Raw genomic sequence first — 24,791 nt, 5'->3', positions numbered from 1 at the left:
GCCAAAAAACCTCTCTTGTATAATTACACATGTACATTTCTTTAAAAAGGTTTACAAATATTTCAATATTTACTACAAAAAGATTTATGTAAACATTCCCTATGAAGTTTTGAGAACCTAATTGTTGCATATATTTTGCATACATTACATACTCCTAAGAAAAGCATACACAAAAAAACTTGATATACAGGATGATCAAAATAAAATTGTGGTGCTCCACAATACATTGTATTGTGGAGCACCACCCAGTGACCCAAATGCTGTGAAACTTTGCAGGAATACATTTTGCAGAAGCAATATCTGAGGAAAAAAACAAGTAGTTCCAAAATTCACCACCAGTGGTGCTGCATGATACACTGAATGTAGATGTAGTAATTTTTCTGTGTGTGTGTGTAAAAAGCAGAAAAGTGACAAAAGCATAAATAACCCATTTTTATTCACTTCCATTATTCATTCATGGGCTGTACTGTTCAATGGCAGAATGCAGCTGGTCAGGATTGATGTTGCACATATGCTGTGTTATGCTATCTTCTTTCAATGCTGGCAAGTTATCAGGATGATCCCGATAAATCCTGTCTTTGAGAAATCCACAAAGCCAGAAGTCACAGGGGGTCAGATGAGGTGAACAAGGTGGCCCTGCAGTGGGAAATGCACGGCTAATCACTCTGGCTTCTGTGAAATGTTCTCAAAGAGCCTCCTGTAGAGATTGACCAATGTGTGTGGAGGGACTCTATTCTGCATGAAAATTACTGAATCCATGCTCAGGTGCTGCTGTAGCTGTGGCACAACAAATTTTTATCATATTGTGATGCCACTTAGCACTAACTGAGCATGTTACACGACCCAACTGGTGAACATCCTCAAAGAAGAAGAAGAAGAATGGTTCAATAATAAACGGAGTTGTAAACCTGCATCAGACAAGAACTTTGGGTGAATGCAGAAGAATTTGTTGGATTGCATGTGGGTGTTGTGTAGCCCATACCCAGCAGTTGTGGGTATTAACAGCTCCACTCATCTGAAAGTGAGCCTCATCTTCCCACAAAATCATTTATGGCCATGCAGCATCCAGTTCCACTCAAGCAAGGAATGTTAAAGCAAGCATCATTTGACTTTCAAAGTCCTGTGGGTACAATGCCTGTGTCAAGGTTATCTTGAATGGGTAAAAATGCAGAATATTCCATAGAATTTTTCACATGGTTGTGTGAGGCACAGCCATGTGTCTTGATATAGCACATGCACTGCAGGAACCAACACTGTTATTCGTGGCCTGCTCCACAGTGGTAGTAGCAATTTCATTCACTTATGAACTGATTGGTTTGTGACCTCTGCCAAGTCTAATTCCCAACAATCCCATTTCTTCAAAACCACTAATCATTCATTGCAGAGCACATTGAGATAGTTGACTTAGTTTCATTTGTTCAGGGGACAAAATTCGCAGTTAAGCAACAGCATTGCAATTGTTTAGATAGTAAAGCTTCACAAGCAAAGCACATTGGGATATTAGTGCTATCACACTGGATGGTATTAACAACCAGAATGAAGGGAAAAATCCTGTGTCCATCTTTTTTATAACCTCCTGGCACCTGCTGAGTTGTGTGATATGCAAAATTCCATGTGTTTGGTGTTTGTAGCTCCCCCTGGTGGTAAATTTTGGAACTACTTTTTTTTGCTTCAGATATCGCTTCCACATGATGCATAATGTATTCCTGCAAAGTCTTGCAGCATTTGGATCTCTGGCTGGTGCTCCACAAAGCCTTCAACAGGGATGCTTTAATTTTGATCACTGTGTTTTGCAAGTGGTGTGGTAAAATGAATGGCTTCTTTTTAAACATTAAAATTATTTGTATAAAGCCTGCCGCAAATGAATCAGTTTGAGCTTTTTTTTTTTTTTAAGATCAGAATAAAAGTGCATTTGAATTAGGACTATGTATATGTTTGTTTAAAGTTGTGAAGAATATTGTGCTTTCACCAGATATATCATCCGCTGACACTGTTATTGCCTGTTCAATAGAATAATAATCCCAGCCTCTGCAACTTATTTTACAGTTATTTTCAGAAAAACTAACAACTGATTTTTACTATTATTAATATGGGCAATTCCAGGGAGTCCTTAGACTCATCAAGGGGATGCCCTAAACATCATGCTAAGTGCTATCAAACATTTGCACAGTATTTATCATACTTTTCTTTAAACTCATTCACAGTCACAGACTCTGGCAACTGTTTTCACTCATTCACCACTCTCCAAGCAAGAAACCTAGTCCTAACACCCTTGCTAACTACATTCTTGCTCAATTACCAAAATGGCCCCTAATTCTCCCACCACCAGACCTGTTCTGAAAATTTCCTATGTATTAATCTGGAAAAAACCCTTCAATAATTTATATGTCTCAATTATATCACCCCTTTTCCACCTGTCAACCAGTTTCTGTAACCCACAAATCTTCAACCTGTTCTCATAAGGTTCATTCCATAGACTTGCTACTATCTTGGTCACTTGCCTCTGGATCCTCTCCATCTCTTCCTTGTTGCCAAGAAACTCAGGTGACCAGATCTGCACACAGCAGTCAAGATGGGGTCTTAGCAAGGCTCGATAAAGAGGAATAATTATTATTATTATTATTATTATTATTATTATTATTATTATTATTATTATTATTACGGGTATCTCCATGGAGTCAGTAGACTCATCGCGGGAGACCCAAACTAGCAAAACAATATCTGTCATATCTCTTCTTGAATTCATTTACAGATGAAGAGCTCACAACAAAGTCAGGCAATGAATTCCACTCATTCACCACCCTCCAGGCAAAAAACCTTGTTCTGACACCTTTGTTAATCACACTCTTCTTTAATTTCCAGAGATGACCTCTTGTTCTTCCATCACTATCACACAGCTGAAACATTTCCCCTGCATCAATCCTATAAAAACCTTTTAGTAATTTGAATGTTTCTATCATATCCCCTCTTCTTCGCCTATCAGCCAATCTCTGCAATCCACAAGCTCTCAATCTATCAATGTAGGGAGCATTTTTTATATCACTCACCAACTTGGTCACTCTTCTCTGAACCCTCTCCACAGCCTCCTCATCTCCAAGGAATCCAGGTGACCAGACCTGAGCACAGTAATCCAAATGTGGAAGTATCAATGCTTTATAAAGGGGAATAATAACCTCTTTATCTCTGGATGTCAGTGTGTTCCTCAACAACCAAGTAATCCTATGTGCAATCTTGGACACCTTAGCAATGTGTCCTCTGAACTTCATCTCCTTATCTACCAATACCCCTAAGTCCCTAGCCTCATCAATCTCTTGGAGTACCTTTCCATCTATGTAGTACACAGCTGGTAATCTTTTAATCCCAAAATGCAAGACTTTACACTTTTCCACATTGAACTGACATCCATTTTCTTTTGCCCATTTTACCAGCTTATTTAAATCCTCCTGCAAACTTTCAACATCAGCTTGATTTTTTATTGCACTACACAACTTTGCATCATCAGCAAACAACTGAATATCTCCCTTTAAGCCGTTTCCTATATCATTTATATACAAATTAAACAACATTGGCCCAAGCACAGAGCCCTGAGGCACACCACTGGTCACCTGCCTCATTCTGGACTCGGCTCCTCCATACACCACCTTATGGTATCTCTCCCTGAGCCATTCTCCTATCCATATCACCAATTTAATATCCATTCCCATCTGCTCCAATTTGCGTAACAGTGTTCTATGGGGTATCCTGTCAAAAGCCTTAGCAAAATCCAGAAGTACCACTGTGTAGCCAGTTCCTTTGTCCAACTCTGATGTTATTCTATTATGGATAGTTAATAGATTGCTAAGGCAGGATCTACCTTTAACAAAACCATGTTGGCCTCTATAGAGTATCATATCCTGATCCACCCATTCTTGAATTTTGTCTTTAACCAACTTTTCCAATACTTTTACCACTACTCCTGAGATGGTGATTGGTCTGTAATTCAATACTGCAGTTTTAGAGCCACCCTTATGCAAAGGAACCACTTTGCCTAACTTCCACTCCCTAGGGACCATACCAGAGTTCAAACTTAAATTAAATATCCAGGTAAGAGGGGTTGACAATTCATTTGCACATTCACGCAACACCCGAGCTGATATTCCATCTAAGCCTACCGCAGTGTTTGCATTTAAGTTTCGCAATATATTTAATACCTCTGATTCTTTAGCTTCAATTCTCACATTAGGTATTGCTATAGGTATAGAGATATCCTCACTTGGGTGATAGACTTTTGAGAAGTGATCACTCAGTAACTCGACTATTACATCTGATTTTGTCACCTCAATACCATCAGCACCCACTAAGGTTATCCTTCCGAAGTCATTCTTCCTCTTACTTGCCACATAGTGGAAGAACTCTTTGGGATTACCCTTGATCTCTTTGGCTAAGGTCTTCTCATAATCTGATTTAGCTTTTCTTACTATGCTGGTAACCTTCCTAGCTTGAGCCTTGTACTGCTCATGGGTGTCCTGATCGCCCTTAATAACCTGCTTGTCTCTGCTCATCCAAGTATTCTTCAGTAACTAAGTAATCTGATGAGCTGCTTTAGCCACTTTTGCTATGTGCCCTCAAAACTTTAACTCTCTATCCACTAACACTCCTAAATCTCTGGCTTCATCAATTTCTTGGAGTACATTTCCACCAGTGTGGTATACAGCTGGTAATCTTTTCATCCCAAAATGCATAACCTTGCACTTTGCCACATTAAACTGACATCCATTCTCCTTTGCCTAGACTACCAGTCTATCTAAATCATCTGTATTAACTATTGCTCTGCCCAACATTGCATCATTGGCAAACAACTGAATAGTTCCTCTCAGATCCTTCCCTTATTTGAAGATTACAAATTTATTTATTTATTCGTATGTGGTTCCTCCTCTTTCTCCCGACCCATCCCTTTGGGGAGGCAGGTTGAGCCCTCCTAATGAGGGATTAAGTATATATATTTTATGACTGTAAATCCATATGTGTTCACAGGGCTGGTTTGCCTATTCTGAGGGATGAAAAACCCAAGTTTCCAGTTGAAAAAACCTTCTACCTCCATATGAGACTGGCTAACTCACCTTTAGTTGAAAGAGACCAGATAAAGGTTTCTCATGTCATAGACAGGAATTGAACCCAGATCTTTCTGACTAAAGGGCTTTGTCTATACTGACTGAGCTACGGAGGCACTAAGATTACAAATAGCAATAGAAGAATATGCAAAATTACATGATGAGAACATTTCAATACTACCAATGAGTAAACAAATTATATGATTTTAAAATAATTTACTTTAAATACATATATATTAAATTCTTAGCTGTACAGTTTATATTTTCTGTTGTCTTTTATTATTTCAGGACACAAAGAGAAGTTTATTCTGTATCTAACTGCAAGTCTTGGAGCAGGTGTGGTAACTTTCCTTGTGGTATTGTCACTTCGCCTCTACTGCCAGAAGAAGAGAGAACATCGCAGGGTAAAACTCAACATATCAGAGCCACTGCCTGAGGATTTATCAGATGCGGAACAATATGATCCTTCTGCAGACCATAATGTTGAAGTTGTCAGGTATACAAGCCGCTCAACAATACGCCGACAAGACAGTGACACTCATCCTAGAGCTCCTATGCTGCAGAGCATGAACAATTATTATTATAGCTGAATTAATAACCAGTTTTAGTACTTATCATAGAGCTGAATGTAAATTATGTGTACATGTATTTGTTTGGTCATATGGTTCAGAGATGAACTGAGGAAGGTTAAAATGGTTTTTTCCTTACTGTACATACTTTAGCCACCACTGTACATTGGGGGGGGGGGGAGACTGTGCTTGTAGCACATCATCCTGGTGCCAGATAGTCCTTTGTAAAGTGGTCTTCCATTCCTGTGCCTAAGCAGTGACTTCTGTATTCCCATCAGCTGCAGACCAGATTTGTTTTTAGCAATTTCCACGAAGCCTTATTATGATGATAGCAAGCAAAATATTGTTGGTAATGCAAAAATTGTTATTATTCCACAGAAGATATAGTCATTAAAATATCTTGGGAAGTCTTTAAAAATCAAGTGTATTCTTGCAATTGATTCAAGAGACCTGATAAAGTTATTCCCAAAGTAAATTTTCCTAAGTATATAGGAAAATTTAAACATTTCTTTTTTATAATGACATTTTATTTAAATTTACAAGAAATAAATTATAATAAAATTTTCACCTATTTAAAAATTTACTCAGGTAGAGGAAAATCTTACTCATTGTTCGTTAAACAGATATCATAAAATTGTTGCAAGTTGTGTTTTCTGTTTCCGTCCATTTTTGTCTCAATCGAAAGCTCAAAAATGTGAAGGTAATAATTTATTAAATGTGATTATTATATCAAAATCCTTTCAAATATATATGCACATGTGCGTGCGTGCACACACACACAGAGAGAGAGAGAGCAGCTACTATCAGAATTTTTTGATTATTCATGCTAATTTAATTTATAGATATGATGAAATTACTATCATAAAGAAATATGAAGTATTTATTATTAAACACTTATGTTTTGTGATGAGTATCTCATCATTGCAGAGAATTCACAAAAAGAATACAAACAGTTACATGAAGTGAAAATGGAATGACAGAAAATGTTTCATAGTGCTTTCTTTCTACTGTCTGGAAAGTCATGTGATTAGGACCCCTTATGACACTAAACATGGTCATTGACATGGCTATAAACACACAGCCAGTGGTCACTGGAGTGCAAGACTCATTATAGGGAAGTAAGAGTATACGTAAAGAGAAAGCTTAGAAAGAAAAATTTGCTAAATTAAAAAATAAAATAAAAATTAAATTATAATATTTGCATATAGAGTGCATATATCATTAATAGATTATTCACATTAAGTGAATATCAAAGATGTAGGTAAAAAGAATGAACAAACAATGAATACGTGTATGTGTAAACTTTGTGCAAGAATTGCATATACATATTATGAATAGCATTAATTTATTAGTTAGAATTCAAAGTCATCATCCTCCCTTGATGAGTCCCTGACTCCCTGGAGGTCTCTCTTAATAATAATGATAATAATTTTCCAGAAGTTTGAAATTTTTAGACCATCATTGCGATTTAGAATAGGTTATTATTATTATTATTATTATTATTATTATTATTATTATTATTATTATTACGGGTATCTCCATGGAGTCAGTAGACTCATCGCGGGAGACCCAAACTAGCAAAACAATATCTGTCATATCTCTTCTTGAATTCATTTACAGATGAAGAGCTCACAACAAAGTCAGGCAATGAATTCCACTCATTCACCACCCTCCAGGCAAAAAACCTTGTTCTGACACCTTTGTTAACCACACTCTTCTTTAATTTCCAGAGATGACCTCTTGTTCTTCCATCACTATCACACAGCTGAAACATTTCCCCTGCATCAATCCTATAAAAACCTTTTAGTAATTTGTTTGTGAAGGTTGACTGTGAAGAACTTCATAGCATTCTTTGAAGAGTCTATCAAATTTAAAAGGACTTGCATGAAGAATTTTTGGGTTGTCCCATAAGATCTTGTCACTAGTAGAAACTGCATCTTCTGCTAAACCAGATTTCTTAACTTTGAGAAAATTGATATATATGTTCTGATTGTTGGATGCTTATACCATCTGTCTATGTCCTGGGTGAGCTAAAAGTTTGCCATTTGGGAAAGGTAGGTAGAAGAAATCTTGTTTACTGGCTCTTGAAAGTTGTCAGGAAAATCAAACTTTTAAAAACTTTTGGGATACATTCAGAAATTTCTTTTATATAATAAATGGAAAATTCTCTTGATATCTGATAGAAAAAATATACATTTTTATATTCACTTTACATGTATAATCTGTTAATGGATATGTGTACTCTGTACACTATTTTTATGGAAATAATTTAATTTTTTTTTTCTAATTTAGGAAATTTTTCTTAACATTCTCTTTACATCTCTCTAATGAGCCTTGCACTCTATTGCCCATTGATTAAGTTTGTTTATAGTTGTGTCAATGACTATGTTTAATTTCCCGCAGGTTCCTAATAGTAATAATATGGCTGGCCAGAGATTGGAAAGAAAGCATCTATAACATTTGTTTTCATTCCATTCTTGCTTCTCATTACTGTCCATTTTTATATGTTCATTCTGATAATGGAATAAGATACTCATCATGAAATATAAGTGATTTATATGAAATGCTTTAAACATAAATTATGTAAATTAGAATATACTTAGTTTATCACTAGAATTGTTCATGTGCTTTATTATAAGCAATGAAGCTTTTTTTTTTTTTTGAGGTAGTAGTGTTGATGATGATGATGGTTAAGTAATGTATGTACTTAGAAGTTGAGGTGAAGTGGAATGGAATCGTAATTCTTTTCTCCTTTAGCCTAATATTATCACATATCTTTGAAAGATGCGAATCAGCCAGTGCTTTAATGATAAGCATAAGATATTGGTTTTAATTTTATGCATTATTCTTGCTTTCATATATCAAGAAGTTACATTTATAGCTACCTTGTTTTGATCTATTAGTAGCTGGACAATTTCTGGATTGTTAATGTTTCCAGTAATGTTATCTTTATTTTAGTGTTAGGTGGACTTAGAATTTTGAAAGCTTTAAATAACATTCTAGAGATTTCTAATTGATAAGAAGTGTTAGCAGAATGATATTTTTGAAATGAAAATAAATGCATTGCTGAGATTTATGTGGTATGTTGAAATTCTTGAGAGTATACAGACTACATAATTTAAAAAAAAAACTTTATTAGTGCTACACTTCTTTAGTAGTTTCATGCATCATTTTGTACACTTCTCTGAGAGATTTTTTTAAAATAAAGTTAAACGAATCTTTACTGTGATACAGTAATGATCTTGTGTTATTTAATTTATATATAATAAAAATCTCTCAAGGAAGTGTATAAAAAGGTACATGAAACTAATTACGTTAGTGCTGATAGTACTAATGAAGTGTGGTACTAATATAGTTTTTTTTTTCATGTGGTCTACATACCAGAACTCTCAAAAAGGAAAAAGAATGTGAAAAAAAAAAAAACTATTCTCGTTTAATTAACATTTTACTAGATAATTTCAATTACAAAACAATATAAATTAAAAAGCATCTAACAAAAAGTTTTTTGATTGTCTAGGTTCATCCTCACTCCAATGATATTCCAAGAGATTTTTTTTTCAGGCATTGGATATGTTTCCACAGCTATGGGGCAAACTATTCAATGCATTTCTGTATAGAAGAAATGGATGCAAGTTTTTGGAATGCATGGAGTGAGTTCGAGTGAAGAATGGACTTGTGTAAGAGGAATGGCCTACGCTTGAATGTATTTGGTATCAGGGGCCCTGAAAAATTATTTCTGAGACCTAACACAGAGGGTCAGGGAAACTAAATTATGATAGGGGGAATGGTAAGAATTTGTCTGTAATAGCAACAATTTTATGTAACTATGTTAATAGTGGGAATGGGCATTATTACAAGAATTGTTATGAGGAGAGAGAGAAAACGATTTTTTTTTTTTTTCTGGTTCAGACTAATCAAACATGTGCAAGGATGTCAGCATAAGTAAGGCCCTAGACAAGAACAGACATCTGCAAGTTGTCCAACTGTGTCATGCAAACTACAGAGACGAATATACAAAAAAAAAAAAAAAAAAAAAAAAAAAAAAAAACATGCAAGTAACTTATATCTGTACATGAATGCTAGGAGTATCAGAAACAAAAGGATAGAGTTTATTGCCTTAGTAGGCATTAGTGAGACCTGGATATCAGAAATGGACATACTAACTAGTATCAAGAGTAATGGGTACAGTATTCTTAGAAAGGACAGTCAAGATAGGAGGGGAGTGGGTGTGTTGCTAATGATATTAGGTGACTTAAATCCAGTTAGAGTTGAGACCTATGATTGCAATACTAGTAACAGTTTTCCATATGACAGTGACTTTGAAACCATCTGGTATGGGGGGGGGGAGTCTAACAAGATCAAATACATAGTTGGGTGTTGTTACAGACCAAGTGGATTAGTTGCTAGTGACAACAAAATGCATTACCAAATAAGGATGATGTGTGTGAAGTGAGTAATTATAATATCCCAAACATCAATGGGGTAGTGGTGAAATCTCATGAGGAATGAAACTGAATTTGTTGAGCTGTTGTGAGACAACTTTCTCAAGCAGCATGTGACTGAATGAACTCAAGGTCAAAGAGTGTTAGATCTGATTATGGTGTCAGAAGGGATTTCAGTTAAACATGAATCTATTCTGCTTCTGGTTGATGACAATGATCATACTGTACTGACTTGGGAAGTGGCTAAGTTTATGAATGCTCCATCCAGAAAAGATTACAAAGTGAACTACAGAGCAGGAAATTATGACCAGCTGAGGAGTATGCTAGGTTCTGCACCATCGCATCAATTGTTGGATGTGAAGGATATCGACAATGCATGGTTAGCATTTAAAAAATGCTTAAATGATGTAATATTGGAATGTTCAAAGAATAAATAGGGTAGGGGTGAAATCGATGTGTAATCTTATTAAGCAAGAGATTCCTAAAATAAAGATGATGTGGAAATTATAATCAGTTATGAAAATTATAAGGAGCAGGCCAGAAAAGTTACAATTGCTGTCCAGAAGCTAAGTCTGAGTGTGAAAAGAAACTGACTCCAAGCTAAAGACAACCCAGAAGAATTCTATTGTTATGCTGCAAGTAAAAGAAAGAATGAATACAAAAGAATAACTGTACTGATGCAGAAGATGTTGTTCAACTAATGACTGCCCATTTTGTTAAAATCTGTCAATCTGGTGTATGTAGCATTGAGTTTGCTGCTACCTTTTCACAGGATGAAGAAACTCAAGTGTATGAGTAGGTACTGTAGCTGTTGCCAAACTGAATAAAAATTTGGCAGTAGAGACTGATGAGATATCAGCTAAAAGAGTATTTGGGCAGAACTGGCTATTCGCTTGACTGGGCTATATAATATGAATATCAGGACAGAGAAGAATGTAGGGGTGCAAAGACTGATGTATTCAACTATTGACCTATCAGTAACTCTGGAGTGGTGGTGAAGATTTTGGAAAAGCGGGTTAAGACTCACATACAGAAAAGGGTTGACAGAGAATGCATACTTTACAATAAACAGCATGGGTTTACTAAGAAAAGTTCATGTTTGAGCAATTTGCTCACATTCTGTAATCATGTTACCATTGAATTAGACAAGGGGAATGGATACACTATGATGCCTTTGGATTTTGCTAAGGCTTTTGATAGGATACAACACTGTAGACTGTTTCATAAATTGAAGAATATGAGATTTTATTATAAAATATTAGCTAGGATAAGAGGATGGCTAATTGTTAAATATCAAAAAGTAGTATATGGGAGTATATCAAAAGTAGTATATTCTTAAATCTTGCAGACATGTAAGTCTGCAAGATTTAATTAAGGTAACCAGTGCTGTACCACAAGGATCGGTCCTTGGTCCATTGTTATTTAGTTTGTACATTAATGACATGAGGAAAGATTTGATATGTGACATACAGCTATTTGTTGATAATGATGCAAAGATAGGTAGAGTAATCTGGAATGTGGCTGATATGCTTGCTGCACTTGTAGAATGATTTGAATAGGCTGGAATTGTGGGCATATGAAAATGGCTGCCATTCCAATGTTAGTAAATCTAAAGTCATGCACTTTGGTGTGATTAGATAACCAATGTCACGTTATATTAGTGAGATTATGCTAGAAGATACTGATCAGGCTATGAATCTTGAAGTTTTAGTAGATAGGCAGGAAGTTGAATTTCAAGGGCCATATAGCAAAGACTGCAAATACAACTCAGAGAATAACTGGAATGCTGCAACAAACCTTGACACATAAAAATCAGGAAGTCATTTTGTCTCTTTACAACACCTTGATGAGACCTCACTTGGACTATCGTGTGCAGGTGTGGTCCTCTCACCTGCACACAATTTATCATTTAAATTATTATTATTATTATTACGTGACACCTCCAAGGAGCACAAAGACTCATTGAGGGAGGGCACCCACTCCACCAACCACAGCGAACAGCAACTATCACCATCATCCACACCAATGCCATCTGCTGCCCACCACTACCACTTTCACAGACAATCACAAACATCCATGCCTGGCGGGATTCGAACCCACAGCCTTTTGACTGGAGAGCAGATATGCTAACCACTCGGCCAACCAGGCCAGCGCAAAGGAGAGTATTAAAAATGATATTGGGATTGTAGAATACAAATTGAGAATTTGTAGACTGCAAACAGGAGAAAAGTGATATAATTGACACAAACTTCTCAAATTGTCATACGGGATACCAATAGATGGAATTTTTCACTTTATGGAAGGCAAGGAGAGAACAAGAGGGCATTCTTGGCAGTTGAGAATGCTATCAAGAAGTGAGGCGGGGGGGGGGTTGATTATTCTCTCAGACGGTAATGCATGATTGGAATGAATTGTACCTGGATGTGCTGAGTGAAGGTAGTGTGTATGAATGAGCTCAGGAACATGTATGATAACTGGTGTGGGGAAATATGTGGCCTCCCTCGATAAGTCCCTGACTCCCTGGAGATCTCTGTTAATAATAACAATAATATATTTGAAATGAAAGAACAAAAGAAGTGTAAAATTGGCATGGTAATCACTGCATTCCTAAAATGGGAAATCACATAACTACTCAGAATACTTGATTTTATGATATAGCATGTGTCAATGTGCGATTTTGTCAATCCAACCCACAACTTTCAAATTTGTCATACAGAAAAGAGTTGGAACAACTATGACTATAAAAATTCAGCTGTGTTTCTGTTTTACCCTCTAAACTGCTTTGTATGGGAAATTTTATATTCATATGATTATTTTGGTCATAGCATATATCACATTCTACATAGCTGTTTCATGTTCATCCATGAAATAAGCATTGTTGATAGTACAGGTATAGAATTAGGATTGTTACTTCTAACAGGTATGTTTTCAAAATGAATAATGAATGCTATTATTTTGATTTTGTTCACTTAAAAAAAGAAAATCTTCAGAAGATATATCCTTCATTAAGTCAATAATTTTTGCAGATCACCTAAATTTTAAGGCTGCATAATGAAACACTTCAGTACTTTAAAATGAAATGTGTGGTATCTGTTAACTGTGTAACAATGAGTTGAGGCTAAGTGAGTAGTTGATTATAGATAAAAGATACTTAAATATACATTGAGAAACATAATGTACACATCACTTGACAAATAAAAGTCCACATTATTCATTGATTTTTATGTTAATATATATTTTTATGTTTTATTATTTATTATTTAAAATAATATATTATTATTTGGATTCTTTCATGAAGTTACAGGACTCATTGTGGAAGATCCATAGTGACTTACACCATGCTTATCATACTTTGTAAGTTCATTTGTCATTACTGCACTTATCACTAATTCTTTCTCTCTTATAATATTTCAATTTACTCATTCACCAGCAAAAAAAAACATATGCTTTTCAGTCCTTTGCTCACTACATTATTCAGTATTATTTTGGTACCTCAGTGGAATCTTAAGTCTCATAGAAGACACATACTAACTTCTGTAATGGTTCATTTACCATTTTCTTTGCACCATATTTCACTCATTCACCACAAGAAAAATCTGCTACTTCTTCACTGCTTTAATTACTACATATTCTACACTCAGCTTTCAAGCATGGCTAGTGCTCTTTTATTTTTCCTTATATCATATATTGAAATCAGGAAAAGAACAAATTGACAAACTTGTGTAATCACGTGTGTTCTCTTTTTATTTGTTACCAAACTTTCTAACTAGCAGTCCCAACAGTAATCCACATGGCAGTCACATTAAGTGCTTAAAAAGGGAAAATTATAACCTCATTATCCCTTTTTGTCATATCTTCTCAACTCATTGATAATCTATTGCAGTGCCTTTTTTTTTTTTTTTTTTTTTTTTTGACAAAGTCTCCTTCTGTCTGCTGTTACACTTAGATATGTTGCTGCCTCATTTTTGTGGGGTACATGTCACCAGTATAATTTGGTCTTTTAAGCTCCTTGATGCAAAGTGAAAAAGTGCCAAAGGAGAATAACAACATATGCATGAAAGTAGAGAACAGCTTAATATCTCTGATATTGACATCAGGTTCAGATTAACATCAATTTTTTTTTTTTTTCTGGTGCATTCTTTTATTTGAACTGCTGTTTTGTTCTTTGTATATTCATTAATTTCTCAATTATCCAACCACAGTAGGAGAGCAATTTTCTGGTCAGAAAATTGAAACATTGGATAACTTAGAGTACAAATACAAGATGTTACCAGAAGTCAATTTGCATGCTAACCTATTCAATATTTATCATTTGAAGGTCAGATAAGAGATCAGTTTGTATTGCTCTATATAAAGTTATGTATACAGATTACAGATTTCATTTTGAAGAATGTTCCTTTTGGAATCTTGTGTGACATTTGGAGGTCAGTGAATAGTAAAGTGAGATTTTTGTTATATTTCCACAGTGTCTTGACAAGTCCTGTTGGGCATGAATCCATTTTGCTCACTTATTTTTCTTAGCCTTTCCTTGAGTTTATTCGCATACATCTATATTGGAAACATTCAGTACATAAATTCCTCGTATAGTTCTCACACTTGTTTTATAAATCAGTATTATGGAAGTTTTAATCCAGTAATCTGAGGTTCAACTGTCTCATTCAAAGCATTGTAGTGACAGGAAAACTTTTATACTTCCATATTTAGATGTTTTGGATTTCTGTTCATGATTTTTCTATTTCTATTTTTCTTTAGCTTATAGTAAGTGTTATGTCATTTCCGCTTAGGTGACACGTGCTAATTCATTGCTCAGTAATTCAACTGCTGCTTCTCCAAAACACATGTGCATGCATGCACACCACAAAACCAAAATGTTTTGTATAATTTCGTATGATTACCTTTGTTCTGCAGTATTTGACTCCATTCATAATTCAGTTTTTGCCTTTTTGCACTATGCTTGTCACTCTTCTGGCATGTGCTCTGCATTCCTGATACACTTCATTTACAGTGCTTCTTTTAAAATTTTTCTTTCATTACTTACCCTCCCTTCTTTATTATATGGTATTCTTTCAAGTAAGTGTGCCATAATTTTCTGCATTGAAATACTGCACATCCTTTCAAAAAGTTCCATAAGTCTAGATATCTTCCCAGAAGAACCGCAATTGTTTATCACTCTCTCTCTCTCTCTTTCTCACCCCTCATTCCCCCCACCATCTGGAGATAGATAGTCACTTCATTCAGCATAGATCCAGTACTCATTCTTCAAGTCCCTTTCATCACATATTGTAGAAAAATATTATTCTCAGTAATTCCATAAATTATTTCCCCTCTGTTTCCTGATACATACTTCACCTTTATTTTCCTTTTCATCCTCACAACCATGCATTTTATCTTCTCTACCTTCACCTCACACCAAATAATCTCAAACCTACTATGTACACATACCAGCCACTGAATTAGAAACTTTTACTTTATGTATAGGCATGCAACTGCCAATACCAATCTTCATCAATTCCTGTGCATAGTTCACTGGATATGAATAGCCTTCATTAAATGCTTCAGTCAGTTGCAAGAGGTTCTGTTTGTCCACACAAGCCTTCTCAGACAATGGCAATCTTTTTCCTGACAGACTGTCTTAGGACCACAGTTATGCCTCTTAGACAAGCAATATGGGTTATTTTTCCACTGATCAAACATCCAGGATATCTTGCGTTTTGGAAATCGGTCAGCTCTGCTGTTTTCAAAATTATGGTTTCAGCCAAATGGCACCCACAATAAGCCATTTGCATATACCTGCATAAGTGACATTTATGTGTATCTGGATAAAGGTTTCCAATTCAGTGGCCAGTATGCAGTACTCTTTTTGAATCTTCACACATGCCAGACTTTCTGCTGTCAGTAATAATACTCTATCTTCCCTCATCTGCCTTGTAGAAAATATTATAGCATATATATTCTATCCCTTCTGTATCTCTTTCTCTTTCAACCAGGTCTAGTCTGGCAATAATTTTTGGGTAACTTGCAGTAGCAGATTCTTCACCTTTATTCATAAATATTTCTGTCAGTAAACAAAAATAACAGTCAACTCCTTCCCCTCAGATACAGGTACTGTTCTTACTGATCTGTGATGAATATTCATTTCCCTTTACTATGGCCACTGATACTGATTAGACATATGCAACAATGCACATTCATCCTTCATCCCATCCAAACAATTTTAAGCACAAAATCATAAGACCAAAATAAATAAGCAGCTTATTTAGCCATTAATTTTCACTGGATTTCAAGCTAACATCTTCAGAACCAATCTTGTCCCATTACTCCTATTTTAGCACATTTTTATATTAAATTAAAAAAAAAAAAATTACAGCTTATAAGGATAGAAAACTTACATAAAAATTTCAATATTTATTTGTAAAATTTTTGACTATGTTTCACAGTCATTTTTGGTACATAAAATGGAACAGCAAATTATATAAATTATATAAAATTATTTATATAAAATTTTTGCAATATGTTCAGAAATTCCTCTCACATAAGAGAGTGGAATATGAGTGATTTTCTCTTGAACAGAAGATGTAGGGGATTCTATAGTTGCTGAATACTTTCTGGATGAAAAATTCACTTAAATTATTTGACAAGAAAGGTGACCTTATGTGCTCCAATTCTTTCTGTAGAAGTCATCTGAAGAACTTAAAGAATGAGCACGATGTATTAAGGTCTTGATAGCTCCAACTATTTTAAAGGATGATGGTGCAATTCTGCACAAACTAGTGACCTCCATGAGTCCTCTTCCAAAATACTGAAAATTGTAGGTTGCCATCCAAGAAAGCTCTAATATTTGGCTTTTCTTCTTTTTCTGGAGTGAACCAAATTCTGGGATGAACTGCACTTCTTTTGGATACAGAATGTACATCAGAAGAGAGAGAACCATTCCAAATAGCAAAAACATCATTGACACACATGTAACAATATGCAAGTCTTGGAGAAATATTGTCGAGAAGTCCTCTTTCTCCAACTCTTGCTAGCTACTTTGTGGAGTAAAGTAGTTGGCATCAAATACTTGGGCAAAAATTCACATCTGATACTGTCAATTGTTTGACTGTTATTCCTGGATATTTCACCTTTCAGAAAAATTGTCTCTTTTATGGGAATAATACTTTTTTTCAGTATTCTCATCTTTCCTAATTTGTTTAATTATGTTGAAATGGGAGATACTGAGATAGGAATGTTGGTATCTTGCTCCACCTTTGCAAGGAGTGCCTTGGTGTTGTACCACCTTACCCCAGCTCTGAAGATACTTTCAGGTGCAAACTTTGTTTGCTCACACTTGGATAAATGATTAAACTAAATTTATTATACTCTAACCAAGTGAAAAATAAACTTTCAACATCTTTCTCTAAATCCAGAGTAATTTATTAAAAAAGGGTGGCACACCATTTGGCAACTCCTATAGGTAGAGATGACCTGCTAATGCAGGTCATCTCTACCTAAAGGTCGAAACTAGTCTGGGTTGTGGCCCTTCCCTTAATGCATAACATTAGACATATCCACAAGGAGATGTGTTTTGCATTATGGGAGATACTGAGATAGGAATGTTGGTAGCTTGCTCCACCTTTGCAAGGAGTGCCCTCGTGTTGTACCACCTTACCCCAGTCCTGAAGATACTTTCAGGTGCAAACTTGCTCACACTTGCATAAAGGATTAAACTAAATTTATTATTTGTTTAATTTTATATATATATATATATATATATATATATATATATATATTTTTTTTTTAATTAAGAAAGTGTTGACTTTTTTTGGTACTTTATTATAGCTATTATGGTGGTGCTTTTTAAACTATTTCTGTTATTTGTATAATTTGCTGTTCCATTTCACTACTGAAGATGCCTGTAAAATGCAAATGAACATTTCAATTAAATATCAAGAGTTTTAACATGCGTTCCTGTGTTTATTATTATTATTAGTGTGCCAACTCATTGTTTCAATTTTAAAACAGGTTTACAGCTTAGAATTACTGTCTCCCAAATTTTAGGTAAATTAATGCAGCAATACTTTATGAGGTTGGGGAAGTGCTTCATTGCTACTGCTAACTCTAAAAAACTGTCTTTTTGACTGACACTCTAAAGTCAGTCAGGATTTGCCTTAAGTGAATGTATTTCTTATATCTTTATCTCTGAAGATGTTACAGATCTTGTCTGTCTGTATTACGTTATAGGACAGAACACTTAACTCTCCTGGATGTGATAGAGGATGGAGTTTGTCCTTAGCTTAATGAATGAATGAATGAAGTTGCTGGCTGGATATGTGGTTCTTGAAAATGGTGTGGAGGAGTTATATTTATCACTTTGGCTATCTTCTGGTGTGCTCTAGATATAGTCGGGGATAGCAACAGATACATGAGCCAAAGACAGAACCAAACCAAAAGGGACATCCTAAATGAAAGTAGGCTATATAGCCATAAAAAAAAAATAATAATAATAGTTTAAACACTTTGCACTGAATTTGATATATAAAGAAACATCCTATATACTAATTCAATTCCATATGAAAAAGAAAAAATTCAATAGAAAAGTAAATTTTTTCATTTTAATTCTGATTATAGTCCCTTAGTATTTAAATATTTGTAGCCTTTTGAACACTGATGAAACCATTATATGAGGTGATTTCTGTGCTGATTTAATTCCATCAAAAATAAAATCTTTTTAAATCATTCCTTACTTGAAATTTTAAATTTCATTATTTCAGTGGTTGGTCATAAAATGGCAAAGATCTTCGATTGGATTATAGAAGTGTAATGTTTTTGAGACATTATAAGCAACCATGCTTTAGTAAATTGTCGTGTTTTGGATCAGTGACAGATCAAATGTAATAGTAGCTTGTAGGCTGCTTTTTTTTCAGTATGCATTGTTTTGCTATGCATGATAAAGATGTCCTTATGAATATCTATGATATCTTAGGAAATGCCAAACCTACACCTAGTTTACAGAAATTTGAAGGTTTCCCTCTTTTCTTTTGTATTTACAAAATCTATATATATATATATATATTTTTTTTTTTTTTTTTGTCAGAATCAAAAATAATCTTGTTCTTGTCCAAAAAAAAAAATTTTCTTTGAGTCTCTCACATTAATAAATAAATAGTTTTTCCTGTATATTCTACTGTAGAATGAAAAGGCACTTGTAATATTTCTTAGCATTTCACCAACACTATTCTCATTCTGCTTTATTGGAAGACTTCTTAAGCTAAAGTGGATAATTATTTGCATTAACCACATCAGTGTCTGTGTAGATGAAATATATCACTCCTCATGCACTTAGCATCCATGGCAACCTCAATATGTGTGCATGTCAAGGCTGGTTGGATGGTTAATATTCACGTTGTTCCTATTTCTTCTGAATGTTAATAACATATCACACTGATGAAAATGTTTTCTCCAGTTCTCTAATTGTTTGGTAACTCTAACTTCCAGTTTGCAAAGAAATATAGTCATGCACAAGTGGATAGATATATTTTTTTTGCAGAAATAAAAGTTTATTCAAAAAAGCTTAAATTTTTTTTACTTTTATTTCTTCTGAATGGCTAATAACATATCACACTGTTGAAAATCTTTTTCTCCAGTTCTCTAATTGGTAACTTTGACTTCCAGTTTGCAAAAAAATATAGTCATGCACAGGTGGATAAGATAGTTTTTTTTTTTCTTGCAGAAATAAAAGTTTATTCAAAAAAAGCTTAATTTTTTTGCTTAAGCGTGAAAAACTAATATGTGCTACGACTTTTTTTTTTTTTATCCAGTTTCATATTTGATTTCTTTTCAGTGTATAATTTTTGCAATGAAATCAGTAGGGATATTTTTTTATATAATGAATCTAATGAAATAATTTTCATCAATTGCTCGTTAATGCAGACTACTGTATTAAAGGAAATTAGTGCCAAAAAGTGTGCCAATCCCATTGTGATCCATTATACATAGTTTAGGAGAGAAATAAGTGGTGATGAGGATAACAAAAAGAAACTAACTCAATCCTAAGCTCAGAATGGGTTATTTGTTAAGAAATGTTTTTAAAAATCGTAAAAGTTATCTCCTGGTAACTTTTCAGTTTTCCGTAGACTGTTTATAAATTTTGTTGTTTATAATAATACACAAATCACCCTACAGTTTTATATTTCTTACCAAAAATAAATAGTATCCAGAATATTCTACATGCATATATATATAACAACATGGGTTAAAAAAATATATATAATACATGCATGCATCCGTTTTTGTTTTATTTTATTTATCAGATAAATCATTTTTATAATGTTATTAATTTCACAGTAAGTGTCATTGAATTTATTAATTACTACATATGTCCTAAAAAATTAAATGTGTCCAAATTTTGATTCATTCTGTATATAAATATTCATTGCACGGTACTTTTTCTGGAAATTAGTGCTTTTTTGAGAAATTTCATTCACAAATTGAACTTTAAAAAAAAGTTACATTTTTTAATCAAGATACAGTTCTGAATATTGTAAATGTAATAACCAGATTATGAGTGGTGTTAACTAGTATATTAACACTGTAGTCATGTTAAAATGTTATTGTTGATACAAATTTGAAATGCAAAAAAATTGTTGAAATTGTATAGTTAAAAACGTTAAAGAAAATCATTTTTTCCAGTTTAATAAAATGTTGAAATATTTGAATTTATAACTGAAAAGATTTTATTTCTGTTTGTTCCATTAAATTATGAATTGGAAATATATGAAAAATTCTTTTCTGTAGTTTTTACCAATTACTTTATTACTAATACTGACCAAAAGCTGTTATATAACTTTGTATTTCTGCTGTTTTTATTTGTACCATATCATATTATATTTGTGTATTATATTAGAAACTAATCTTAAGAACTGTGCCTGTTAATTAACTGGCTTGTAACTTGATTTTTATTTTATGTAAGATACTGAAAAATATTTGTTGTCTCAGAAATAAAATATTTTCAGTTTGTTTCAATGAACTCATCATCATCATCAAATTCCTGCCATGTACCCTCAAGGGTGTGTACAGGATATGATAGTACTACATGAAAAAAATTACATCATTACTAACTTCCTATCTCTAATTTTCCTCCAAATCAGTCTGTTACTTGTCAAGACTCCAACATTATCAGATCTTATATTTCTATCGTCTAAGGCACTTTGTACCGTATCAATCCACCTATATCTTGGTCTTCCTCTGGGTCATTTTCCTGCCAACCTGGCAGAGAACACTTGTTTTGCTAATCTTTCTTTGCCCATTCTGTTTAAGTGACCATACCACCTGAGATTAGCTCTGCTAACACATACCTGGATGTTGACAATGTCAAGTTCTTTCCTAATATCCTCGTTTTTAATATGATATTGCCATTGATGCCATCTGTTCATGCCTACAATCTTTCTCAGGACTCTCATATCTGCGGTCTCTAGTCTTTGGTCAAGTGTTTTACTTCTGAACCCAGCTCTCAGAACCATAAGTTAAAACTGGTTTGAACAGTGTTCCGACTAATTTCTCTCTTATTCCATATGAATTTATTCAATTGACTTCCTACCATACCAGCTTTGCTGATTCTGTTGTCTATTTCTATATTTAATTTACCATCTTCAGTAAAAACCGTGCCTAAGTAGCTGAAATGTTTTACTTGTTCCACAGGTTCTCCATTCACAACACAGTTGACATTTTCAATGATTCTGCCTATTTTCATTGTCTTTGTCTTTTTATTGCTGACCTTCATACAATATCTGTTACAACAGCTATTCAATTTAGTGAGAGAATCTTGCAGACTTGTAGCAGATTTATTTAGAAGTATAACATCATCCGCATAAAGCAAAGAGCTGACATTAACAGCTCCAATTTTGATATCATGTTTAATACCACTTTCCTTCATAATGTGATCTATATAGATAATGAATAACAGAGGGGATAATGTACATCCTTGTCTCACACCAGATTTAACATTAAACCATCTTCCTGTACTTCCTTCAATTCTAACTGCTGACTTACAACTCAAATAAAGACTAACTAGTGCTTGATATAACGCCCCATTGACACCATATAACTGTTGCTTATTGAATAGCTTCTCTCTTGGCACCTTGTCATATGCCTTTTCCAAATCGACAAAACTTAGATACAGATCTCTGTTATATTCCCATGCTTTCAACCGTTTCTCAAGTATACTTGCATAGATCTTGCCAGGAACACTCAGTAGGGAAATACCTCTGTAAATCTCACATTCAGTTTTATTTCCCTTTTTATATATGGGTACTATGAGAGCTCTACTCCAATCATCGGGAATTCGTCCCTCTGTCTAGGCTTTCTGAACTATGCAGTGCAGCCACTGTAAGACTCTTACACCACCATACTTCAGCATTTCTGGTCGAATATCATCTACTCCTGCTGCCTTTCCACATTTCAAGCCTTTGATGGCTTTTTCTAGTTTGTTTCAATGAGCTTTAAGTGATTAAAAATCATTACAAAAAGAAAAAAGTATTTACTGAAGTAAAGAACGAAAAGGCTTCAGTTCGGCGATGCAAAATTATATAAGTAAAGTGGATATTAGATCCAGCATTATTTCAAAGCCAAATGTAGAAACTATGAAAGTTTTGTAAAAATAAGTTGACCAGAGAGCTTACGGGAATACACTTACCGGCATTAACGAGTTGCCTTAGCGCGGATCACTTAGAAAACATAGGTGCTCCAAGCATCTATATTTTCGCATTCTCCTCAGAGACCAGGTGCTGGTGTCTGAGGAGAGCCAACCAGTTTGAAACAACTGTCAGGCCAGTGAAACCTTATCAAAATTGTCTAATAGAAAGCAAACATATAGACGCTTGGGCAGCACCTATATTTTCTAAGTAGTCCGCGCTAAGGCAACTTGTTAATGCCGGTGAGCATATTCCCATAAGCTCTCTGGTCAACTTATTTTTATGAAACTTTAATGGTTTCTACATTGGGCTTTGAAATAATGCTGGATCTAATATCCATTTTACTTATTAAAAAAAAAAAAAAAATTCAATGCCACTGCTTTTACTAGATCAACAGTAGTGTGATAATTCTAAAGAACAGTTCAGAATAGTCAAAATAGTATTAACATTTTACTGGTCTTTTATGATATAATGGAAGCAAAATTGCTCTGATAAAAGATTAATACAAAAAAAAAAAATCTACATGATGACTACAATGAGTATTGTGCACATGAAACAATATTACTGTTGGATCATTATTATTTGAAGTGACCTTTTTTCCCTTCATTATGACAGTTCTGCACTAACTTTGCATTATTAGTAATAATTTATAAAGCATTAAAAAAAAACGGATATATCAATCCATGGCAGATTATTGAATGCTGAGGATGATATTTTTAGTTTTTATATTTTTGGGCATCCCTTAAGGATAAAACAAAAAAGGTGGAGGATGTAGGGTCAAGATAACTAAGAGGAGACCTTCACATAGACATGACACTACCATAGGATGCTGTCTCAGAAAATTTCTGCCCTGCTGCAGCTGCCCCATTGAACTGTAAGTGATGTTATTGTGAAGTGGAAATGCCCAGGAGGAAAACAGCACAATCAAGACCTGGTAGATCACATAAAATCACAGTGCAGGACCACCAAGTGCGTATGATGCAAAAAACTCACCTGTCCTCTGAATAATCACCACTGAGTTCTGAAATGCCTCTACAAGGATGCCAGCAGCGCTACTGTACATGAGGAGCTGAAGAATATGGTTTCCATGGCCATGCACACACACAAGCATAACTCAGCAAGGATGGCACCGAACATCAGTTGAGTGGTGTAAAGCTCACTACCATCAGACACTGGAGCAGTGGAACTGCATTCTCTAGAGCAATGAATCATGCTTCACCAACTATCAATCCGATGGAGATGTCTGGGTTTGGCTTATACCAGAACACTCCGTTTGGGCTTGCACCTCCCAGTTCCAGTGACAACGAATCTTAACACTGCAGCCTATAATGACAAGCTAGCCTATCTCATCAAACCATTCCTGAAACAGACCTCTTTGTAGACAAGGGTATTGTTGCACTGATACAGAAAAGTGCCTTCACACCAAACTGTAGCCATAAAGTTGGAACCATAGAATTGTCTAGACTGAGTCTAGACAATTCTATGGTTTCTAGAAGCCTAGATTCTAGACTGGAGTCTAGAATCCAGGCTGTATCACCCTTCATGAATGACCAACCACACCAGTGCTCTTCTGGAAGAATGGAAAGGAATTTCTGTAGCAATGTACCAAAATATAGTGGAAAGTCCAGAGGGTTGAAGGCTGTTATTACAGTAGCAAAGAGTTGACCAACTCCATATTAGAGAGTTGAAATGAGCAGGCGTCTGGATATTTTTGATTAGATAATGTATTTATGCATCCAGTGCAAGTGTCTACAATTCTCTAAATAAATTCAATAACAGCTGTAAAAAATCCGGTATAAAAATCAGTAATAAAAAGACCAAAACTATGAAGATGGAAAACATCAATATTCTTCAATGGGGAACCTGTAGAATAAGCAAAGCATTTCAGCTATTTAGGTATAGTTTTTAGTAAAGATGGCAAATTAAATATGTAAATAGACAACAGAATAAGCAAAACTTGTATAGAGAGGTGCCAGTTGAATAAATTTATGTGGAATAAGAGAGAAATCAGTTGAAACACTA

At 34.5% G+C, this 24,791-nt stretch overlaps 1 protein-coding gene across 1 annotated transcript in view; it reads left to right on the top strand.

Annotated features, from left to right (window-relative positions):
* Positions 1–6,439, top strand: part of LOC150099414 (uncharacterized) — a 215,796-nt gene extending 209,357 nt beyond the window's left edge. Inside the window, exon 8 of the mRNA XM_090404343.1 lies at positions 5,379–6,439. Within this exon, the coding sequence (XP_090260469.1) occupies positions 5,379–5,680 (302 nt within the window). The 3' untranslated portion in view covers positions 5,681–6,439. The remainder of the gene's footprint in view (positions 1–5,378) is intronic.
* The last annotated feature ends 18,352 nt before the right edge of the window (positions 6,440–24,791 follow it).

The sequence above is a fragment of the Typopeltis vanoorti genome, chromosome 14 (assembly GCF_054136105.1).
Source record: "Typopeltis vanoorti isolate ZY-2024b chromosome 14, IOZ_Tvanoo_1.0, whole genome shotgun sequence".
Classification (NCBI taxonomy): Eukaryota; Metazoa; Arthropoda; class Arachnida; order Uropygi; family Thelyphonidae; genus Typopeltis; species Typopeltis vanoorti.
The sequence above is the reverse complement of the archived record's forward strand: the minus strand, read 5'-3'. Positions and strand labels throughout refer to the sequence as shown.